The following is a 21,356-nucleotide window of genomic DNA, read 5'->3' on the forward strand; positions in this document are numbered from 1 at the left end:
CACAGGAATTCCAACATCTGAATATCTGACAATCAAGCTAATTTAGAGATTCTGTCCCACAGGCAGACAACTGGACAGGAAACCAGAGTAATCATACTTAACTTGAACTATCTGAATTTCATAATCTTCAAAAAGTAGTTTTATCTAAAAGAAAAAAAAGAAATCCACTTATCTAAAAGGAAAAAAAAATCCCTAATACTAATCTAACCCCTCCCTCTAATCAAGGTTACAAGAAAAATACAAAGATGGATCAAGTCGTGACCTCCAGATGACAGAGAGATCAGCTTGAGAGCACCCAAATCATCTAAACTGCCAATAATAATAGTATTTGATAAATGGGCCTCATACCTTTTCAAACTGTAACATTTTATCTTTAAAATTATACCTAACTTTCTCTAAATTTATATATGATATTACATCCTGTAACCACTGTGCATGAGTCAGTGGGAGTTCATCTTTCCATTTATTAAAACTGCTTGTCTGGCTGTCAACGTGCTCAAAGCTAACACTTTCTCTTGAGATGGCGATAAAAGTTTATCGGTTCACGTTAAAAAAAAACAAAAAGGGCAGTTAGAGGGCAAAGATCTAATTTACTCTTAAAAATCGATGACAAAGAATGAAAAATATTCTGCCAATATCCTCCTAATTTAGGACACTGCTAAAACATATGAATCAGTGTGGCTTCAAAAATTTACACTTTTCACAAAATAGATCAACATTTGCATTGAAACAGGATAATTTAAGGTGACATATGTATTCTGTGTCTCACCTTAAATTATAATAAACAGTGCCTCGCACAAAATGAATATTCATTGATCAAACTAAGAGTGGAATACCAATCCTCATTTGAAAAAGTTATATTAAGATCACACTCCCAGTCATTTTTAATCTTAGCCATTGAGGCTAAATCACTATAAATATGTGAAATCAATCCACAATGAACAACAACTTTTTTTTCATTTAGCTAAGTGGATTTATGGGGTTTAATTATGATTATCCTGGATAATATCCCTTTTTTTTATAGATTTTATTAAGGTATAAGGTGATTTGTTATAATAGTATTGTAGAGCTCGTCGAAAGAACCAAAGACTTGTTGATCCAAACCAAGGCTTTTATTAGCAAAAGACAGGAGCTCTTCGCAGGTGGCCGACCAGTCCGGAATGATCCGACCTGGCTAGGGACACAACCCTTTAAGGCCCAGACAGTAGGCGCGGCTAAGCTCTCAGCCAATCGCTGTAAGCACAGTCATTACATACTCTAGATACTGTAACTATATACATTGGTGATAGGTCTGTACTATCACAAGTATTTAACTGATTTATACATATAATCATTTCAATAGGCAACCACATTTATTGGGCTGGAAGTTAAAATTTGTCATATTATGCGTTTTACTTTAATTTTATGTTTTATATATATGTTATTATTTTGCCTTGCTTAATGAATACTTGCATATGGATTGTTATGTTAAACACAATAAAAATATTTTAAAATGAAAAAAATCAGTTTTATCTATCCGAGCTTACTTGGGACAGGAATTTTTTGCAGCAACAATTTAAACTGAATTCACAACTTGTATATACATTCTTGTATCCACTGAATTAATTTTATTGCTTAATAACTTCAATGGTGTTTGCATAATAAGCACGGCAGAATTCAGGCATTTCTCCTGAGAAATAACTCTGCAGCATTTTAACACTTGCTACAATCAAAAGAATCGATGGACCAAACAACCTTCTTCCTTGCTGTTACTTTTCTGTGAAATGCTAAATTATACAAAGCCAACACCAGAATATGTTTCAAACAAATGGAAAAAGTGCAAAACAGCACTCCATTAGCTTCAGTGGAGAAGTCCATCTTGAATTTTAAACCATCTTTCAGCCTTGTCTGCGTACTGGTGATCAACTATTTGAATCCTAATTAAGAGCTTACCATCCTGCAGCAACATCCCAGAGCAGTCCGCTGCACTGCAAGGGAACCCTCAGATGACTCACACACATAAATAAATGGAATTAAGTGAGTTGGTGGTAGAGAAACTGCAGCCAGCTGGAATCTTGAGCAAAACATGAGAAGCCGGAGGAATTCAAAAGGACAGACAGCATTCGTGGAGAGAAATGGTCTTGCTCAAGGGTCTAGACTTGACCATTTCAATCACCCTGATGCTCCTCCAGCATCTCACTGTTTATTCACGTGACTTAATGTGTGAGCTTTAGCTGCAGCATGATTTCACATTGGTGCTGTTTAACGATAGATATATGCCGTGTTGTTTGCTCAGGGGATGTGGATAGTTCACTGGTGAGCCTGGACAGATTTGTTGTTAAGATCTCCAATTACTCCCTGGACTTGCCTGCCCAGAGGAATAGTTCAGATGCAACCTCAATGATGGGTTAGCAATCACATGACCTGATCACCAAAGCATGGCAGATAGGTTTTTATATTAATCACGTGGTTACTGTAACTGACATTAGCTCTTTATACTTGGCTTAGTGCTAACAGAGTTTAAGTGACCCAACCACTAAGCTGTGATTGAAAGTTACTGCCTAAGATTACCAATAGACACGCGTGTGCCTGCAAACACCACAAACCAAGACACTGAGCTTTACCCCAAAATCAAAAAGACATCCATTGTGTCGATAGGCTAATAGATGCACAAACAAAATTCAATGATTTTTTTAAAATCAGAGAAAAAGGTGGTTAATAAGTAACAAATATTATCAGCAATCATTTGATATGTCAGTCAGAGACAGGTACAAATTATAACAAACCTTCAGCAACTTGACAAACAAGGCTTCATTTCCTACAAATCATTTGACAATTGCTCGCCATGATTTGATTTCTGTGCAGCTATTGTGAATTGTTGATTGGGTCACAGAAGCATGGCTCCATGCATGAGAAAATGGCAGCACTGCCAGAGCCGTTACTGTGGACCCATGGGAGCGAGGGAGTGGAGATGCAGCGCTCCTGCGGGGTTCAGCTGTCCAGTCGACTGCTGTCAGCTCTGCACTGGCTTTAAATGGCCCATTAAGGGAGCTGAAGGTGGTTTTATTTGAAATCCTGCAATCGTGGGTCTGCGCCAAAGATGGCGGAGCCTATCAATCGGCAACAGGCACGAGGGGCCGCAGACTCCAAGTAAGCGGAAGACTGGAGGAGGGCACCAGAGGACAGAAAGATCATCCAACCCCCCCACCCCCGTCTGAGAAGCGAAGACGTCGACCCGCAGGGATGGTGACCACAGCGGCGGAGAGACCAGTGCATGCTGGCAACTTGTGGTAAGGAACCCGCAGAAGCTATAGTCTGCTGTCAGGAGACTCGCGCCAGGCTGCGGACTGATGGAGATTGGCCCGAACTGGCTGGAGGGATAGCAGGTATCTGAACAGGGATGCGAGGAGGTGTCGAGGGTGATGAAGGTTTCCTGACTGTGTCAGAAGATCAGATCTGAAGCTCAGGTTGCAATGGTTTGGAATGGACTCTGGGTGGCTGCGGGAGTGCTGGAGGCAAATTAACAGTCTCTCAGTGACTCGGGGGGGGGGGGGGGTGGGGGAGAAGACTCTCTTTGCTTCTCTCTCTCTGACTCTAAGTGCCTAAAAGGCACAGAGGCAATTTCTGCTGGTGGCGAATCTGTCTGCCTTGCAGCAAGCAAAACGAAATTTCATGTAATAGGACAGTTTTATTACTATGATAAGAAATTGAATCTTGAAAACTAGAGAAAAATAATTCACCTTCACCTAGTACTCTCACTTCCATTCTCAATTTTGGCCAGAAGTTCATTCATTTTATCTTTTCAATGAACTCTGTCCTGAAATCTCCAAATATTTATCATTTCGACATCAAACAAAATCCTCACAGCTCCCTTAATCCTTTTTGGTTTGAGTTAACCACGTAAGTTTTCACAAACTATGATGTGAATTGTAAAAACTATGTGACTGCCACTGAAAACAAAGGAATAGGATTCTGATGTTGCAGTTGTGTTGAATATTAGGGTGGAATTAAAAAATGAAATATTAAGTGGTTTCACATCAATGAAAGTGGGCAAGTTACTGGGCTCAGATGAAATATATCCCAGGAGGTTACAGGATAAGGGGGCCCCGACTTCAGCATTTCATTTCCCCAAGCTACAAGAGTTGTGCAAAGTATTGCATTTTCTAATTCACTTTACTCACCAATCACATCACTCCTTCCAACTTCAAGTCCCTCTCAACTTGAGATGGAATTCCAAGTCGTGGATCAAGTTAATTATACCACGACGTCTCAAGCCTGTTCAAAGTCTGAGCCACATGACTTCAGCCCTTTCAAAGTTGGTCATTATCTTTTCTTGGCTGATGCCTTAGTCTGCCTTGGTACAAAGGCAAAATAGGTACGAGGAGCCAGGACATTTAGAACGGAAAGAAAAATATACGCTGAAAGATGGAAAGTATAATGAAAGGGAGGGAAGACGGTGCATGATTCAAAAAGAAACATAGAACAAGGTTAAAATAATTAGAGGAAAAGCCAAACAGAAACTATTATACAAACAGGAACTTTTAATTTAATCTATAAGCAACATGGAATGGGAACATTTAAAAAATTTAGAATGTCAGATTAAAGGAGTGATTTGTCTAACTGCAGACAGCTGTTTTGAAAATCAAATCCACTTCAAGCACTGTTCAGTACTTTATATCTGTAATCCAAATGTGACTTTGTGAAGACTGGTCCTGTAAAAATTAAGGTTATGACTGTAAAATCCTTCAGTAATTAAGGGAACTTGATTCAGAGAAGTGGAGGCAAAAGTTGAAGGAACTTAATTTCTTTGTGTTGTTACGCGGTTAAACAGAAAAGCTTTCTCTGCAACAACATAAATGAATACCACAAACAATAATAGAACAAAATCACTGAATGGGAAAGAAAATCACAGGATGGCAAAACAAGTCTGATGACTTTGTTCATGAGACTGGGCTCGAAACTAAGGTGGACTGTTGGCAATTAACAGAGCTGTTCAATGGAAAATCTCCATCAGCCACTGCCATCATCTTTCTTAATCTATTCCCATGTCTTAAACACTCCATGTCTGGATTCAAGTCACATTCTGACTCACATTTGAAATCACGCAGAATACGTTTTTAAAAATGTAGACACATACAACATTAAGTATTTCAACCCTCACTATTATCCAGGTAACATTCACTTTTTGGAAATAAAATAAACTTATCAAACAACTTTTTTATGCATTAACTGCCTGAATTATCAATATTTTGTAGTTGTCATGAAAAATAAAGAAGTAAAACGCAGAAGTCTGCAGACACTGTGGTTAAAGAAAAATCTCGAGGCTGGAGAAACTCAGCAGGTCAAACAGTGTCTTTTATAGAGCAAAGATACAGAACCAACGTTTCAGTCTCATGCACAATTATTTTTATATTTTCTATTTATAGTAATATTGTAAGATGGTCATAATATGAATGTTTGCCTTGTGACACTGTCGCAAAACCCCGAATTTCATGACTTGCTCATGACATTAAATTCTGATTCATGAAGGGTTCAAAGTTGATGAAGGGACTGAAGCCCAAAACTTAGGTATTAAAATAAAGAGATTTGATGACACTGATGTTGCAGTTAATAAAATGTTCGGAGGGGATAAACAGGGTAAGGGATCTGTAATTAAGGAGTTTAACATCAATGAAAGCTGGTGCATTATTGGGCTCAGCTGAAATCTATCTCAGGATGTCAAAACCGGCAAGGAAAGAAACAGTGAAGGTTCTGACTGCAACATTTTATCTCCCCAAGCTACAAGAGTGGTGCTAAAGGATGGGAGAACTGCTGGTGTGAACTTTTATTTCAAAAGAGAGGATGAAATGAACCACTTCCATGCTCTCAGACATATGACTGAGATTTGGATTTCAGCAAATGGAACACAATTCAGGCATTTCTGTGCCTTATCACACTTCCCCACATACACGTGTGGGTGAAGCATATGGGGAGGTGTAATGAAGAAAATAAATAAATAATTGCGGGACAAGTACAAATTGGGTTGGAGGAATAGAGAGACCTTCAACTGAATGTTCTGGATCCATAAGGTAGCAGGAAGGTTGGTTATAAGGTTTCAAAATACAGGTTGTTTTCCTTTGTTAGTCAAGGCAAAGAATGTAAGATCAGGAAGTTTCTGCTGGAACTATAAACACCACCAGTACAACTATAAGCTGAGTTCTCTGCACAGGTCTAGTCACAATATCACAGAAAAGAGAACGGTGCACTACAGAAACTACTGAAGATATTTACAAGGACATTGTCCACTAGAAAGACTGCTGTGATGAGAAAAGATTCGGTCAGCTATGGCTGCTTGTTTTGGAATGGAGGAGGAGGAGGAGGAGGGATTTAGCTAAAGTACGTACAATTATAATGGGCATGAATGGAGTAAATATTGAGCAAGATGCTTAAACACCAAGAAGTAAAGAAACTAGGAGAAGGCTGAGACAAAAGATGCAGAAAAAACAAATACACCTGGAGATGAGAGGGGACTGGAACTTGATGCTTGAAAGGGTGGAAGAGGAAGAAATGGCATCACATTTACTTGGACAAATTTGGGAAGAGCCATGTGCATAGTTGCAATTTCCTAAATCAACCAATCACTGCTTTGAAGGGAATCAATGTGCCCATCTCCACGGGCCCTGAAACAGAGTGAGGTAACAGAGGCCTAGAGTTTGTAGCCTCTGTTTGCTCAACCTGAGCAAAGATATTTCCTGTCAGTTCCAGTCTAATAACTGATAAAGATTGTAAGAAGTGAGCAATCTCTCTCACTCCTCTTAGCCTCCCAGCCTATTTAATCCTACTCTTCCTCTCGCTCAATGCTGGGATATTACCATCAATTCCACACAATCTAACTTTATTCGTTCACCTTCCAAGTGGAACACTATTGAAAGTCTTATGAAAATCTATACATTAACTGGTTTCCCTGATCCATTTTTTCTAAATACATTCTCCACTAAAAATCAATCACGATTTTTCGTCGAGTGCTCAATTTCCACCTTGATCCTTTACTTTGCATTCCAGTATTTCCCTGCCACTGATATCAGGCGAACAGATGGGAAAACTCTCCATTTGCTTGCTCCTTTTTTTCTAAATACTCTAATCATGTTTGCTATCCTCCAATCAGAAACAAAACAGAATCCTCACTTTTGGCAGATGTTAACCGACGTCTCCATTATAGATGGCTACGATGCTTCACTACTCAATGAGCTGAAGAACTTCTATGCCCGCTTTGAGAAGAACCAAACAGTGCCTACTATAATCCTTGAAAAGCCTGAGGGCCCTGTGAGGGCGACGTCAGAACATCATTCAAGAGAGCGAACCCTCTCCCTGATGGCGTACCTGGTAGAACTGAAAATTTTCACAGCCAGAGTGTTCATGGACATTTTCAACCTCTCACTGTGGCAGCCAAAGGTTACCATCAGCTTCAAAAGGGCATCAATCATCCCAGTACCCAAGAAGAGTATCATGGGCTGCTTCAATGACTACCGCCCAGTAGCACCAACTTCTACTGTGGTGAAATGCTTCAAGAGCTGGTCATGGCCAGAATTAACACATACCTAAGTAAAGATCTGAACCCACTGCAATTTGCCTATCGTCACAATTGCTCCATGGCAGATGCAATATTGCTGACTCTCCACTCAGCTCAGGATCTCCTCGTAAACAGCAATTTGTACATACAGTCGCTCTTCATAGACTATAGCTTGGCCTCCAATTCCATTATTCCCTCAGTTCTGGTCATAAAGCTACAAACTCTAGGCCTCTGTTACCTCACTCTGCAACTATTTCACTCTTGACTTGCTCATTGGAAGACCACAGTCAGTATGAATTGGAAACACGGTCTCCTCTACTCAATGATCATCCACACAGATGCACCTCAAGCATGTGCCCTTAGTCTACTGCTCTACTCGTTATACAACCATACCTGTGTGGCCAAGCACAATTCCAATACCATCTACAAGTTTGCTGATGACACCACAGATGTCGGCAGAATCACAAACGGCAATGAGAAAGCATACGGGAGGGAGACAGATCAGCTTGTTGAATGGTGTAACAACAACAACCTTGCGCTCAACATCAGCAAAACCAAGGAGATGATTGTGGAGTTCAGAAGGAAGTCAGGGGAACACAACTCAGTCCTCATCAAAGGCTCAGTAGTGGAGCCTCCACGTTGATGCAATCACAAAGAAGGCCCGCCAGCGGCTAGACAAGAAGGTTTGGTACTCACTGAAAACTTCTGGCTGGTTGCATCACTGCTTGGTATGGAGGCACCAACTTCCAGGACAAGAAGAAACTCGAGGGTTGTTAACTCAGCCTGCGGCATCACAGGCACCGGACTTCACTCCATTAAGGACATCTACATAAAATGGTGTCTTAAAAAAGCAGCCACTATCCTCAAAGACCCCCACCACCCAGGCCTTTCCCTCTTCATTCTGTTATGATCGAGAAAAAGGTACAGGAGCCTAAAGCGGCACAAGGACAGCTGCTTCCCCTCTGCCATCAGATTCCTGAATAATCAATGAACCCAAGACGCCGCCTTACTTTTCGCGCACGATTATTATTATAATGTTGTAAGATGGTTATAATATGGATGTTAGCACTGATTCTGCTACAACACACACACACATTTGCGATAATAAATCCTCATTCTGATCCTGACCTCCACCAATTTTTTTCAAATCTGAGATGCAGCAGATTATCACATGCCTGAGATTACAGGCTTGATATAGTATTTTTCAACTAATACTATTTTAAAAAATTTCTTTATTTGCACTGGACCCTTGAGCGTTCTTTTTCTTCCATTGATGCTGCTTCCCCCCCCCTCCCCCCCCCACCGCGCTGAGTTCCTCCAAAAGAGTGTGTTTGGTTCTGAAAATATCCTCATTCTCATCCTGAAACCTATCTGGGGAAGTTTAGAGTGAATGATGTGCTATAGGATGCCCTTCACAACCTTAGAAGCACTTCAAAGTTGTAAAATACCTTTCAAGTGTGTCGACTTTAAGGTACAAGGAAGCTGCTCCAAATTGCAGCATATTCACACAGGAGAGCTTGTTTAACACAGCAAGTATCCTACCATTGAGAGAAGTATCTAATCAAGACCAACTGGCTGAGAAGCACAGAACACATGCTTTTGAAATATTTTAATTACTGATATCATTATGCTTATAAAAAATTAATTCAAATTCAATTAGGTCCCGGCTGAGCATCAAACAGTGTTGCTTCCAGTTATCTTCACTGATGGCCAATTCAGTCTTTGACTGTCTACCAGTGATGCAGATACCATTTCTGAATACATGAAGATATTGTGTGAACTAAGTTGGGAAGTGTGAAAAGAGATGGTGAGTGAAATAAATAAATTTGAATTATCAGCACAGACCCATTGAGCAGTACAGCCAATTTCTCTGCTATGAATTCTATGTTATAAGAATAATGCACAACTCCACACCAAAAGTAAACCTGATGGATTGATGTACTCAACTTTCAGTGGAGCACTGATTTGGTTCAGATGCTGAACAACAATTATTGTATTCCTCTCTTCAGAAATAAGATTTCTTATTGTAAAGGTGTTGCCTTGAACATGGTTGTGTAAAATTGGTAAACTAAACAGTTGACGGAAATCTAATTATGCCTGTCACCAAATTACATTTTTTTTCCTTTCTCTACCTCATTTGACAAACAGTCCAGCTGAGAAAATTTGCGACGTACTACGTCGTCAAAATAAATAGCAATTCCCCTGCTTCAGTGTGATATTTCATGTATAAAAGCAATACATGTTCCAAAGCTCAATTGAAATTGCTTGCAGATTTTTAATAAAAGCTGCCCAATCCGATGTTCTTAATCATATGAGGTTTTTGTTTGGTCTTGCAAATAAGAAACTAATTGTGCAAGGTGCAAATGAGTATCTCAGGTCCTCAACCTGGCTACTGTGATTTCGTCCATGGAACTGAAAAGTACACCCCTGGCCTAAAACGGGAAGACAAATTAACAAAGATTCCATATCTGATCACAAAATAATATTTATAATTCACTCAAGCTTGTAATGCTCACTAACTTATGGTTCTTTATTCTTTGAATAACAGTTTCAACCTACCATTGACAACAAGAAACCCTGGAAAGGTATGCTATCATATTTCGAAGGAAGTGGATTGTTAAAAAGGAAGAGTAAAAAGGCATCATAAATAGATTTTAAAAATTTTCATCCATAAATAATCCCCTTTTATGCAATGAAAAAGATTATTCTTTTCAAGTTAAAAGCTCATTTATAAAAAAGTAAAGTGGAATTGCTCCACAGACTCCACTTTACTGTGTGCTCAAGGTCTCATCATTTATCCCCAAGCAAAGGAGAGGATATTTTTTTAAAAGTTCTTTATTATTGTGGAAAAGAAACATGGACATCCATGTCATATCAATATAGCACTTCCCACCAATCAAACCACAGCTCTGCTGTCGCTATTGAATCAATGATATTTACCTGGTATTTTTCATTCTATACACGAGCCTTTTCAAGAGTTGCACCAGGACAATTTGACAATTGAAAAGTGAATTTTGCAATGGAGGCAAAAAAACCATCACAGTGAAAGATCAAAAAAGGATTTAGATTAGAATCAAGCAATTTATGAGCAGAGCCTAATATAAAGCATGCTTTACTAAAGCACCATCATTTGCACCAAAAAGACTGAAACCCATACTTTTAACTCCAAACCTGAATTGAAGTTTAGAATCTCTGCATGGGTTCAATTTGGGTTACTGTAATTTGCCTTGGTATCCTTAAACTGCGTCATAGCTAGGCTGGGCAGATCTTTGTTCAAGCTTAGCTGAAGTGCTTTCCACTTTGATACTTCCAACTGATTCTTAGTTACAACAGGGATCACACCTCATTTCAGTGGCACATGCCAAGCCTATAAAATGCGATGGGTCTGCCATCCAAGACCTGTTGGAGTTGATACTTGCCAGTTAATTAAGTTTGATGATCAAGCAAAGTTATGTTTCTCAATAAATGCATTACCTTGAAAAAATTAAAATAGATCTACGATAAAGAACAGTGCAGCATTTATATTTCTGGAAATTGAAGAGCACTGGTTGTGCACCCAGATGCATCCATGAACAAGAGTGAAAACTGCATTTGGTGAACTTCCCGTTAGATGCGGCTGTTACGCATTGGTTTGACCTAACACAGAATCCAGATACTCGAGGATGGAAAACTACATTGAGTAAGTTCTGAAATGTTGACTATTCAAATGAGTTGGATTGCAGAATATGTCACCAAGCTTTACTGTAAATATAATTAAATGGATTCAGCAACAATGCCCTGAGAAACCCAAGTTCTTGGAACATAGGGTGGAAATAGAAGAATTAAAACACAAAAGTCTGCCGACACCATGTTTGAAGTAAAAACATAATGCTGGAGAAACTCAGCAGGTCAAACAGTGGCATTTATATTCATTCATTCAGGTGCCTTGCTGCTTGGCATGGGAGACCATGTGTCTCCATCCATCACGACCTCTGACCCTCTGAATTGGAGTTGTTGCCTCTCCTGTTCTCTTTCGGTGAAGGCTCCATCTGTGAGCTGAGGCCGTAGTTGATGTTGAGTTCATGATTATACAAAGGAAAAATATTGACGTGGTTTCCTGTTGCCTTCTTCAGTTGTAGTGTCCATACTGGACAGGTAACCCTAGCCATTGATTAGCAGATTCATCTGCCCAGCGTTTTTAGATTTACAACCATAAATTCCAATTTGTAGAATCTGCTTGTGAAAAAACATCACCATATGCAATGCATGGCATCACGTGATCCTGATTGAGAGGCTAAACAGGGACTACACCTTCCCCAAGGGTGACCTGTAGGCTATTGGACGGAAGGAGCACCTTACACCTCCTTTTGCTGAGCAATTGCGCAGCACCAATGCTGTGTGTGTGTGTGTGTGTGTGTGTGTGTGTGTGTGTGTGTGTGTGTGTGTGTGTGTGTGTGTGTGTGTGTGGTGAGTGGGTGGGGGAACATTTCAGAGAAATATTAAAAAGTTAAGTTCTCCAAATCCTGCAAAGGAAGTGCATGTGAGTGCACAAAATCTGATTAAAAGCCTCACCATGTCATGAAATACCGGTGCTGGTCAGACGAACTGAAAATGTGAAGCCTTCATTCAGGAGCTGGACAACATCATCATTCAGGGCAAATTTGTCCTGCGGCCACTTATGAAAATTGCACACACTGTTTATTTATTAAAATAGCTATCAGCTGTGAAAGATTTTGACCCCTGGTAATTCCATTTGAAAATTTAAAATGTGCTGCAACTGAAATTTGAAATATTATCAAAATAAATTCAACAGCTAAATATGGAATAATTCTGAACAATTTCCAAGTGACATTGCATGTAACATGAAGTCCTTCTTTGAGCTAAGAAAAGCAGATTTTCTAACATCTCTGGCAAGACTCAGACTACCAGGTGCAGATCTGTCTTGTAAACAGGATGCAGCTGTCCAGAATATTTCAAGTAGCTGCAATATAATAAGACCAGACACACTTGCATGTACAAAACATTGCTGCCATTGTCATGCAGTGGATAAAAACACCAATACCTTCAGTGTACTGAAACTATGCTTTGATCCTCACAATTACTTGTCGGCAAGGTTAGGAAAGAACAGAAATAAATTAATCAAATCAGAAGGTTCGGAAAAGCTAAATCTGCCAGATAGTTTCCAACTGAACTGTGACAGCAGAACAAAGAAGGGCACAGATTCAAATGAACAAGACTGGAGATTAAAACTGGACTCTCCTGGATGAACGAGCTGTCAAGGGAACTGGTCATAGAAATGAATTCAATGCTTTTTAAGAAAACAGGATCTTGCCTCTATCAACTTAAAAACAGTGCAGATCATTATCTCTATATTTGACTGACTCGTCCAAGCTGCATGCCAGCATTTTACCTTCACCTTGAGTCAGGAAATGAGAAGATCAGCAAAGTGATTTGATGGAGAGCTTTGACCGATTGTTCACCCTGTATCTCTTCCCACAGCTGGAGCCTCCTGTTCTTTCCACCTGGCCCTACTTTTCAGTAACCCAGCTCCTGTACCATATTTTAATATAACTGTGGCTGAGTGGTGGCAGTGAGACCTCCAGTTCAATCTGGGACTCTGGTTGGCAGGATACAAAGGGAAGAGTGAGCAGATGGGGGCGGCGCCAACAATCCGGGTTCAAATCCGCCACTGTCTGTCAGGAGTTTGCAAGTTCTCCCCATGTTTGCGTGGGTTTTCTCCGGGTTCCCTGGATTTTTGTTATGCTTCAAAACATACTGGGGTTGTAGGATATTTGGACGCATGGGCTCATGTTCTGAAATGGCCTGCTTCCATGCTGCATAAAATTTTATTTTATATTTATGACAGCACCAGTGACCTGGTTTCAAATCTAACTCAGTGTGTACAGAGTTTGTACATTTCTCTGTGCCTGTGTGGGTTTCTTTTGGGTGTCCTCCCACCCTTCAAAACATACTGGGTTGAATGTTATTTGGGCAGCACAAGCTCATGGGATGAATGGGCCTGTTATTGTGTTCTATAAAATTTTATTTTACATTTTATTTTAACCCAGGTTCGAATCCAGAGCCCTGTCTGTAAGGAGTTTGTCCGTTCTCCCTGTGCCTGTGTGCGTTTCCACCAGGTGCTCTGGTTTCCACCAACATTCCAAAGAGGTTCAATAGGTTAATTGGTCACATGGGTCTAATTGGGCAGGGCAGGCTCTTGGGTCAGAAGGCCTCATCTCTGAATTTTAAAAAAATTAAAAGTCCAGGAATGAAGTAATTTTTTTAAAAACTGTTTTACAATCAAGTAATTGCTTGTCTAAAATATCAGCCAAAGTGACACTGGTATTTTGGCTAAACAATTAAATGAAGATGGAAGCTTGAAATGAACGGTTTTGAAACTCCTGCTTCCTCCTCGATGATTGAAATGGAGACTCTTGAGGGTGGTTCAGATGTCATTCTTTTTGGGCTGCAAGGAGTGGAAGGCCATTTCCAACTTTGAGAAAAGTCACAGGCAAGATAACTCACCAATTGTTCCCATGCCCATCACCTATTCAATGAAGAAAATTAGTTTACCCCTCAGGGCAGGTCACCTAAACCCATCCTCTCTCCATGCCCACCCTCCACACCCTGCTAAATTAGCTGACGATCAGCAGTACGCCGACCAAACTCAAGGAAGAGTTTGGTAACACCACCAATGTTGCCCCACACACTACAGCTTCAAGGTGAATTCCAGGTGGGTCAGATGATCGTAATAAAAAGCATCTTTAAATCCAATTGGTAAAACAATGAGTAAAAGTATGCACATACCATGATTGAAGTAAAAATACAGTGCTGGATAAACTCAGTAGGTCAAATAGTGTCCTTTATACAGCAAAGATAGAGAACCAACATTTCGGGCTTGAGCCCTTCATCAAGGTGTGAGCACGGGCGCCTGCCTACATTTTGCTCAAGCCTGAAATGTTGATTATGTATCTTTTCCTTTGCGATATAAAGTACACAATTTGACCGTCTGAGTCTCTCCAGCATTGTGTTTTTTCTGGTAAACTGATGAAAAGCCTCACATCAGCAGTCAAGGTAAAAACCTCTTAAGAAATCACATTTCAGAACTCCATTTTGCCAAATATGAACCGTAGTATGAAGATCTCAAGTACAATGAAACCTCATGGAATCTAGCACCTATGAGTATTGCTAGATGCCAGAGAAGTAAATTTGCTGGTTGCTTGAGATTGCATGTATTGGCAAACTGACCACAATGGGGTGCCAATTTTAAACTTTCGCATTTTTATTATTTATTTATTTTCTGGTTTATTTTGCCGGTTGCTTGAGGCTGCCAGTTGATTGAATTCTAGATAACAGGAATTTTACTGTACTTATTTACATTTTCCCCTTTTAATGTTTGCTGCTCCAGGAAAAGGATCCTGTTGTCAGAATCTTAAAGTGATTAAAGTGACATCAGCTTCAGTTAAAAATTGCCAACGGTTTCTTGACTTATTTCCCAACCAAAAATAGATTTTCTTACCATTTCATCCTCTGACCAACATTTTTCAATCAGTTTGGGTACTGGCTTCTTCACCAACCGCTGCAAGGCCTTCCCTGCATCGTAACTGCTCTCGTGTAACTGAAAGGGATCAGGGAAGGGATGAGAAGGAGAAAGAAGAATATTATCAAAGCAAAATAAATGGCAACAATGAAGTAAACAAGTAAAATGGTTGCCATCCCTACCTTTATGCAAATAGGCTTCAATTAAGTCATCATAGAAATTAGAATTAAGCAAAATAAAACCAAGATTCAATTTTATTGTGATAACACTCAGAATGTAAAAATATACATGAAAATTTAGGATGACCTACTACCATTAAGGAGGTGGTACAGGAGCATCAAAATCAGGACTGTTGGCTGTGAGGCTGCTGAACAGTATCCTGTAACTGAGTAAATATTTATATATGTTTATTTTACATTATATCTTTTATGTACATATGCGTTTATCACGTACAGTGTATTTGCATGTGTGCATGTGCACCATGGTCTGGAAAAATGCTGTTTCTTCATGTTTTATATGTAGAGTCAGATGATAATAAATGTGAATGGCACTTGATTCATTATGATATATGTTGATATTTGAAAATATTAACATTTATGGCACTCATTAATGGAAAATTATGACTCAAGGAAACAGACAATTCTTCCAATTTGACTTCACTCTGGGTTTCCAGAATTTTATGTAACAGAATGCAATTTATTCCATTCTTTTCACAATGAATCTGAATTGCTTTTAGTCCAATTCTGTAGCTCCTTTCATTTATTTTTTTCCCAAAAATATTAATTGAACCTTCAGAAAAACTAGCAAAAAAATTGCCCCTAAAATAGTGTTCTACATTCCAACAGTGTCCTACGATAAAAAGCCTCTTGGTCAAGTGGAATACAATTGCACAGGAGTAAAACTCAAAAGTCTGCAGACACCGTGGTTGAAGTAAAAACCCAATGCTGGAGAATTTCATTCAGTCAAACAGAGTAGTTTCTATCGCAAAGATACAGATACATAACCAACGTTCTGCCTTTAGCCCTTCATCAAGGAACACCTTGTTGAAGGTCTCAAGTCAGAAACGTTGGTTATGTTTCTTTATTCTATGAAGTACACTGTTCGACCTGCTGAGTTCCTCCAGCATTGTGTTTTTACATATGCACAGTACTCCTTTTATATTACTTTGAAAGTGAATTGGAGTATAAAGTCATGATGAGGACTTCCAAGAACACAATACATCCAAACTGTTCCCTTTTGAGTCCATGACACCGTACATACAGTGTCGACAACTGCTGTACAAGACGGGCTTGACATTGGAACTTGGAAAAGTAACCAAGAAACAGTACGTTGATTGATCAAGAATGCAGGTTCCAAAGAAGCAACCTCACTTTGGTGCTTTTGAAAGGAAGGCTCTGTAAGTGGATTATAGTTGGGAACTCATTACAGAGGCTAACAATGAATTCAGCTTTGATGCAACCTTGGATTAGATTTGTAAGCAACTTACAGATGAGGCCTCCTTATTTCGAGTGGAGGAAATGCTCGGTTGGTCCCCCTCACCTTTAGTTTACAACTATGACGTCCAATTCAACAGGGAAGCAGCTTGGTGCCATCAACTTTGTCTGCCCCTGCACTCGTTACATTGGGTTACAACCAAGCCATCCTACCATTTCCAGCTGCAATCCCAATGGAGAAGTGCCAAGCTCAGAACTCCAGTCAAGTCAGAACACAGCACAGGTTGACTTGTGCTATGCAGGGAAATTACACACTGCCACTCAGAAGGCCAGCAGGTCACACATATATATATGAAAGAGAACTTGCATGTCATTCCCTGGAAACCCCAAATCAATTTGTTGGGTGCTTTCCCAAACCCCTCCAGCTTCGCTTGTACTTTTGCGCAACAAATCACTCCTTGCTCCCTATCACTTCTTTCACATATCTTGCAAACGTGGAGTCTGGATTGTGTTCCCGAGTAGATAATTAGAACATAAGTGAAGAGAAAATTATTATAAAAATTAAAACTAAAAGAAGTGGTATTCCTGTCATTATTACTTGAGAAAGTGATCATCAAGAAGTTGAGCAAGCGGAGGGAGTCACGTGATGGAGTAGTGGCCGGACGGTGAACTCCAGCCCTCTCCAGAAAAGTCGGGAAAAACAAAGGAAAACACAAAGGCACAGAAATAAAAGTTACAGAAAAGTGAGTATAAAGGTGGAAAGAAGATGGCGACAAAAAAAGAAAAATCGAAAGCAACGGTAAGAAGAGAGGAAGAGAAGACAAAGGAGGAAAAAGGTGAAGGCCTTACCTGTCCGAAGAGGCCCGCTGCGGAGAGAGAAACCCGCTCCCTCAGGTCGGTAAATAATGGACTACAAAAATGGCTCGCAGAACCGAGTAAAAGTGCGCAACCGCGCATGTGCGATGCGAATGAAAAAAAACACACCGACGGGAGGGGGGACCAGCTGGGGAGTCGATCTCCACAGCCGGCAACGACAGCTGCAGAACACCTGCAGCAAGAAGAGACCACAGAAGACAATAGAAACAAGAAAGAAGAGGAGGAAAGGGCAACAAAGAAACAACAGATGGTCAACCCAGAGGAAGAAGAAGAGGAAGAGGAAGAGTACAGTGAAATAGAAGAAGAAAAGAAAGGCAAGGTAAAGGATATACTTGCTCTTATTAAAGGATACATGGAGTCATTTAAAGAATGGCAAACACAGGAATTTAAGGATTTAAGAAAAAGAATAAACAACACAGAAGAGAAAATAAATAAAATGGAGATGACCTTAACAGAAATGGGAAAGAAAATGGACAAGATGGAAGAGCGGGCAGTAGCAGCAGAAATGGAGGTAGAAGACTTAAAAAAGAAATTGGAGAAATCTAATAAAAAAACTAAAGAGACACAAGAACTACTAGCTCAAAAAATAGATACAATGGAAAACCATAACAGAAGAAATAACATAAAGATAGTGGGCCTTAAGGAAGATGAAGAAGGCAAGAATATGAGGGAGTTTATAAAAGAGTGGATCCCTAAGACCCTAGGATGTCCAGAACTACAGCAAGAAATGGAAATAGAAAGGGCACATAGAGTATTAGCCTCTAAACCACAACCACAACAAAAACCAAGATCTATTGTAGTAAAATTCCTAAGATATACTACAAGAGAAAAGGTACTGGAGAAGACAATGGAAAAAGTAAGAGAGGGCAACAAACCACTGGAGTATAAAGGGCAAAAAATCTTCATTTATCCAGATATAAGTTTTGAACTCCTAAAGAAGAGAAAAGAGTTCAATACAGCAAAGGCGATTTTATGGAAGAAAGGGTATAAATTTATACTAAAGCATCCAGCGGTATTGAAAATATTTATTCCAGGACAACAAAACAGACTATTCTCGGATCCAGAAGAAGCACGAAAATTTGCAGAACAATTACAAAAATAGACTGAGGGAGGAAGACGGGTAATGAGAGTTAAAATGATCACGATTGATATGTATGTGGGTAAAGACAAAAATAGACTGAGGGATGAAGACGGGTAATGAGAGTAAAAATGATCACGATTGATATGTATGCGGGTAAAGAGGTATAAGAGTGAATAGAGACAATGAGCATACATGAATGTATCTGTACTTAGAGGAAAATATAGATAGTATAGACAAGAATTAATAAGGGAAGGTAATGGAATAGAGAGAATAAGGAGGGAATTAAAAGAGTGACCTTTGTGACATATGAAAAGTGAAATCTTTTCTGGGGGAGGCGGGGTGGGGGGAAATAGCGGTCACTGCAAAATCAGTTGACGCTTGCGAGTGGATTCGCAAATCCAAATGGAGAGGGGAGATGTGGTTGTCCGACAAGGGATAAAGGACAACTCAGATTGGGGATAAATAAGATAGAAATAGGAGAATAAGGAAAATGTTGGATGTTGTAGAAATGTTGTCTTATAAAGAGTTGAAAATAAGAAAACAGAAATGGAAAAGGAGGAAAGGTAATGATGGAAAAACGGAAAGAGAAGATAAACAAAATATAAAAGGGCTACGCTGAACTATATGTCTTTAAATATTAATGGAATACATAACCAAATTAAAAAGGAAGAAACTACTAAATTTAAATGAATAAATGTATTCCATTAGAAAAAATAACATATAGGTTAAGAAATAATATTGAAATATTCGAACAAGTATAGGAGCCTTACATTAAATACAATAGCGAAAACCTACCGGGGACAAACATTACCTAAGTTGATGGAAGGAGAAGGAAAGAAAAGAATGGACTCAGTAGAATTTCTGGTGTAATTTTGTTGAATGACAACATTGTCTGACTGGCTTAATGCAACCTAGATTGTATACCTAAAATTGATGAGAGGGGGGGGGGTGGGGGGGTGGCTTGGGAGGAGGTGGGGGGGAGAAAAAGTCACTGTATATGTGTGAAAAAGAAATAGTGTATATCATGGCTAATGTGATTTATGGTGTGAAAAATAAAAAAAATTTAAAAAAAATAAAAAAAAGTTGAGCAAGCCACATTTAATTCAATGATACAAAATTAGGGCAAAATAAAATTAAGAATCTGGTTGCAAGTTTAGGTTTTTTTAAAACTTTTTTTTCATAAATTTTACTTACAGCAAGGAAGAGGCCAATTTGGGCCATTTAAACTCCTGCTATTCAATTACACCTAAATTAACTTACAACCCCATATGTTTTGTGAGGGTGGAAGGAAACCCCACACAGACACAGGGAGAACATACAAACTCCCTTACAGACAACCCGGGATTTGAATCCAAGTCACTGGCTCTGTAATAGCATTGCACGAACCACTATGCTAACCATGCCACCCAAATAACAGACATGCAAAATGGGAATGACAACCTTGCAACTCCTCAATCGCACCAGAAATCTTGTGACCTTGCAGAAGTCAACAGCCTCAAGAGAGAAAGGTTACTGTTTGACGATGATCCTTTACAACACAAGTTGTTTTTTTTAAATCCTGGCATAGCATCTTTAATGGATCAAAATGTTCAAAGGTCAAAGAGCATATTAAACAAAAACTGGGTCAGGTGCTTGGGGAAAAAAGCCAAAAGATGGTCACAGAGATGTGTGTTAAAGGAAGACATGGAGTGGCTCAGAGTTACAATTTCACAGCTCAGGTGCCTAACAATGAGAGACGGCATCAACAATGGTGGGGGAATTACAATCAAGCATAATCATGTGGCCAGAATGACAATATCAAAGATAGCACCGAGGATTATAGTGTTACATGAGGTTATCACATGATAATATCACGGGGAACTTGAGTCTGGATAATTTTAATATATGTATTAATTACAAATTGATGTAGTTTGGCATCAGAGGGATGGCAGTTGAACTGGTCATGTTGGTAGATTAGAAAAGGAAGAGATTGAAGGGAGAATGAAGTCAAACCAGGAGTCAATTGGAATGGTTAGGGCCATAAGTAAAAAAGATATGGATGAGGATTTCTGGAATAGAACAGTTGAGGCAAAATGGACTGAGCAATGTTGAGGGGATGCAAATAGGTGGCCTGGGTGAGTGAAACTCATCGCACGCCCAAGTCTAACACACAAGGCTGTGAAATGTAGTCCAACACATAACAGCATGTGACAATGGAAAGCAATCAATCAAAAAATGAGTTCCAATTCAAATTGAAATTAACTAATGAATTTCAAGCATGAAAGCAATGTGTAAGTACAGGTCATTTACTCTTGCTGACAATAAGGAGATCTGCTGGAACTGTATTGAGTGGAGTTTTATTTTAACATAGATAATACAAAGATTTAACAGCCTGATGCAATATATGCAATTCAATCAGCTGTTTAGTTTAAAATGAGGATTGAGAGCAGGCAGTAGACAGTTTGTTCCAAAAAGCAACCACTTCCTGAATAATATATCCAAATGCCGTCTGCAGAATTCAGTTGTGTGACCTTACATATATTCAGAAATTAGAATTGTATATTCGCCTAATTACAGAAATTTAAATAGGGCAATACTGTAGGACAGACACAGACCCACACACGAAGTACAAATTGCTTCTTTTGTCATTTAAAGAATCTTTGGTTGAAAGCATAAATAACAAGGGCTGGCAGAGCTGTCAGGGTGACACAATTTCACTGCAAGGTCTCATTGCATCTGCACAAACTGCTCATATGATCTGCCATTTTCTGTCAGCACAAACTAAAGAATAAATTTTCCTTTCGGCATGGCTCAGCTGTCAAGCACCTTTGCGCTATAATGAACTCATGAATTTCATCTCGCTGGTCTGACAGTCACCATCCAACACATCAAAATATTGTTCTTCAACTGTAATTTATAACTTCATTTGCATGCCCCTTT

The 21,356-nt window shown here is 39.4% G+C and overlaps 1 protein-coding gene across 13 annotated transcripts in view; it reads right to left on the bottom strand.

Moving 5' to 3' along the window:
- The window catches only part of rerea (arginine-glutamic acid dipeptide (RE) repeats a), a 502,370-nt gene that overhangs the window by 143,702 nt on the left and 337,312 nt on the right, over positions 1 to 21,356 (bottom strand). For all 13 annotated transcript variants that reach the window (XR_011351646.1, XM_069918381.1, XM_069918382.1 and 10 more), the window contains one exon: positions 15,027 to 15,125. Coding sequence is in view for 12 of the 13 variants with exons in the window: in XM_069918381.1 (XP_069774482.1) it covers positions 15,027 to 15,125 (99 nt within the window). In the remaining variant the exon portion in view is untranslated. The remainder of the gene's footprint in view (positions 1 to 15,026; positions 15,126 to 21,356) is intronic.

This window comes from Narcine bancroftii, chromosome 2, assembly GCF_036971445.1.
Source record: "Narcine bancroftii isolate sNarBan1 chromosome 2, sNarBan1.hap1, whole genome shotgun sequence".
NCBI lineage: Eukaryota > Metazoa > Chordata > Chondrichthyes > Torpediniformes > Narcinidae > Narcine > Narcine bancroftii.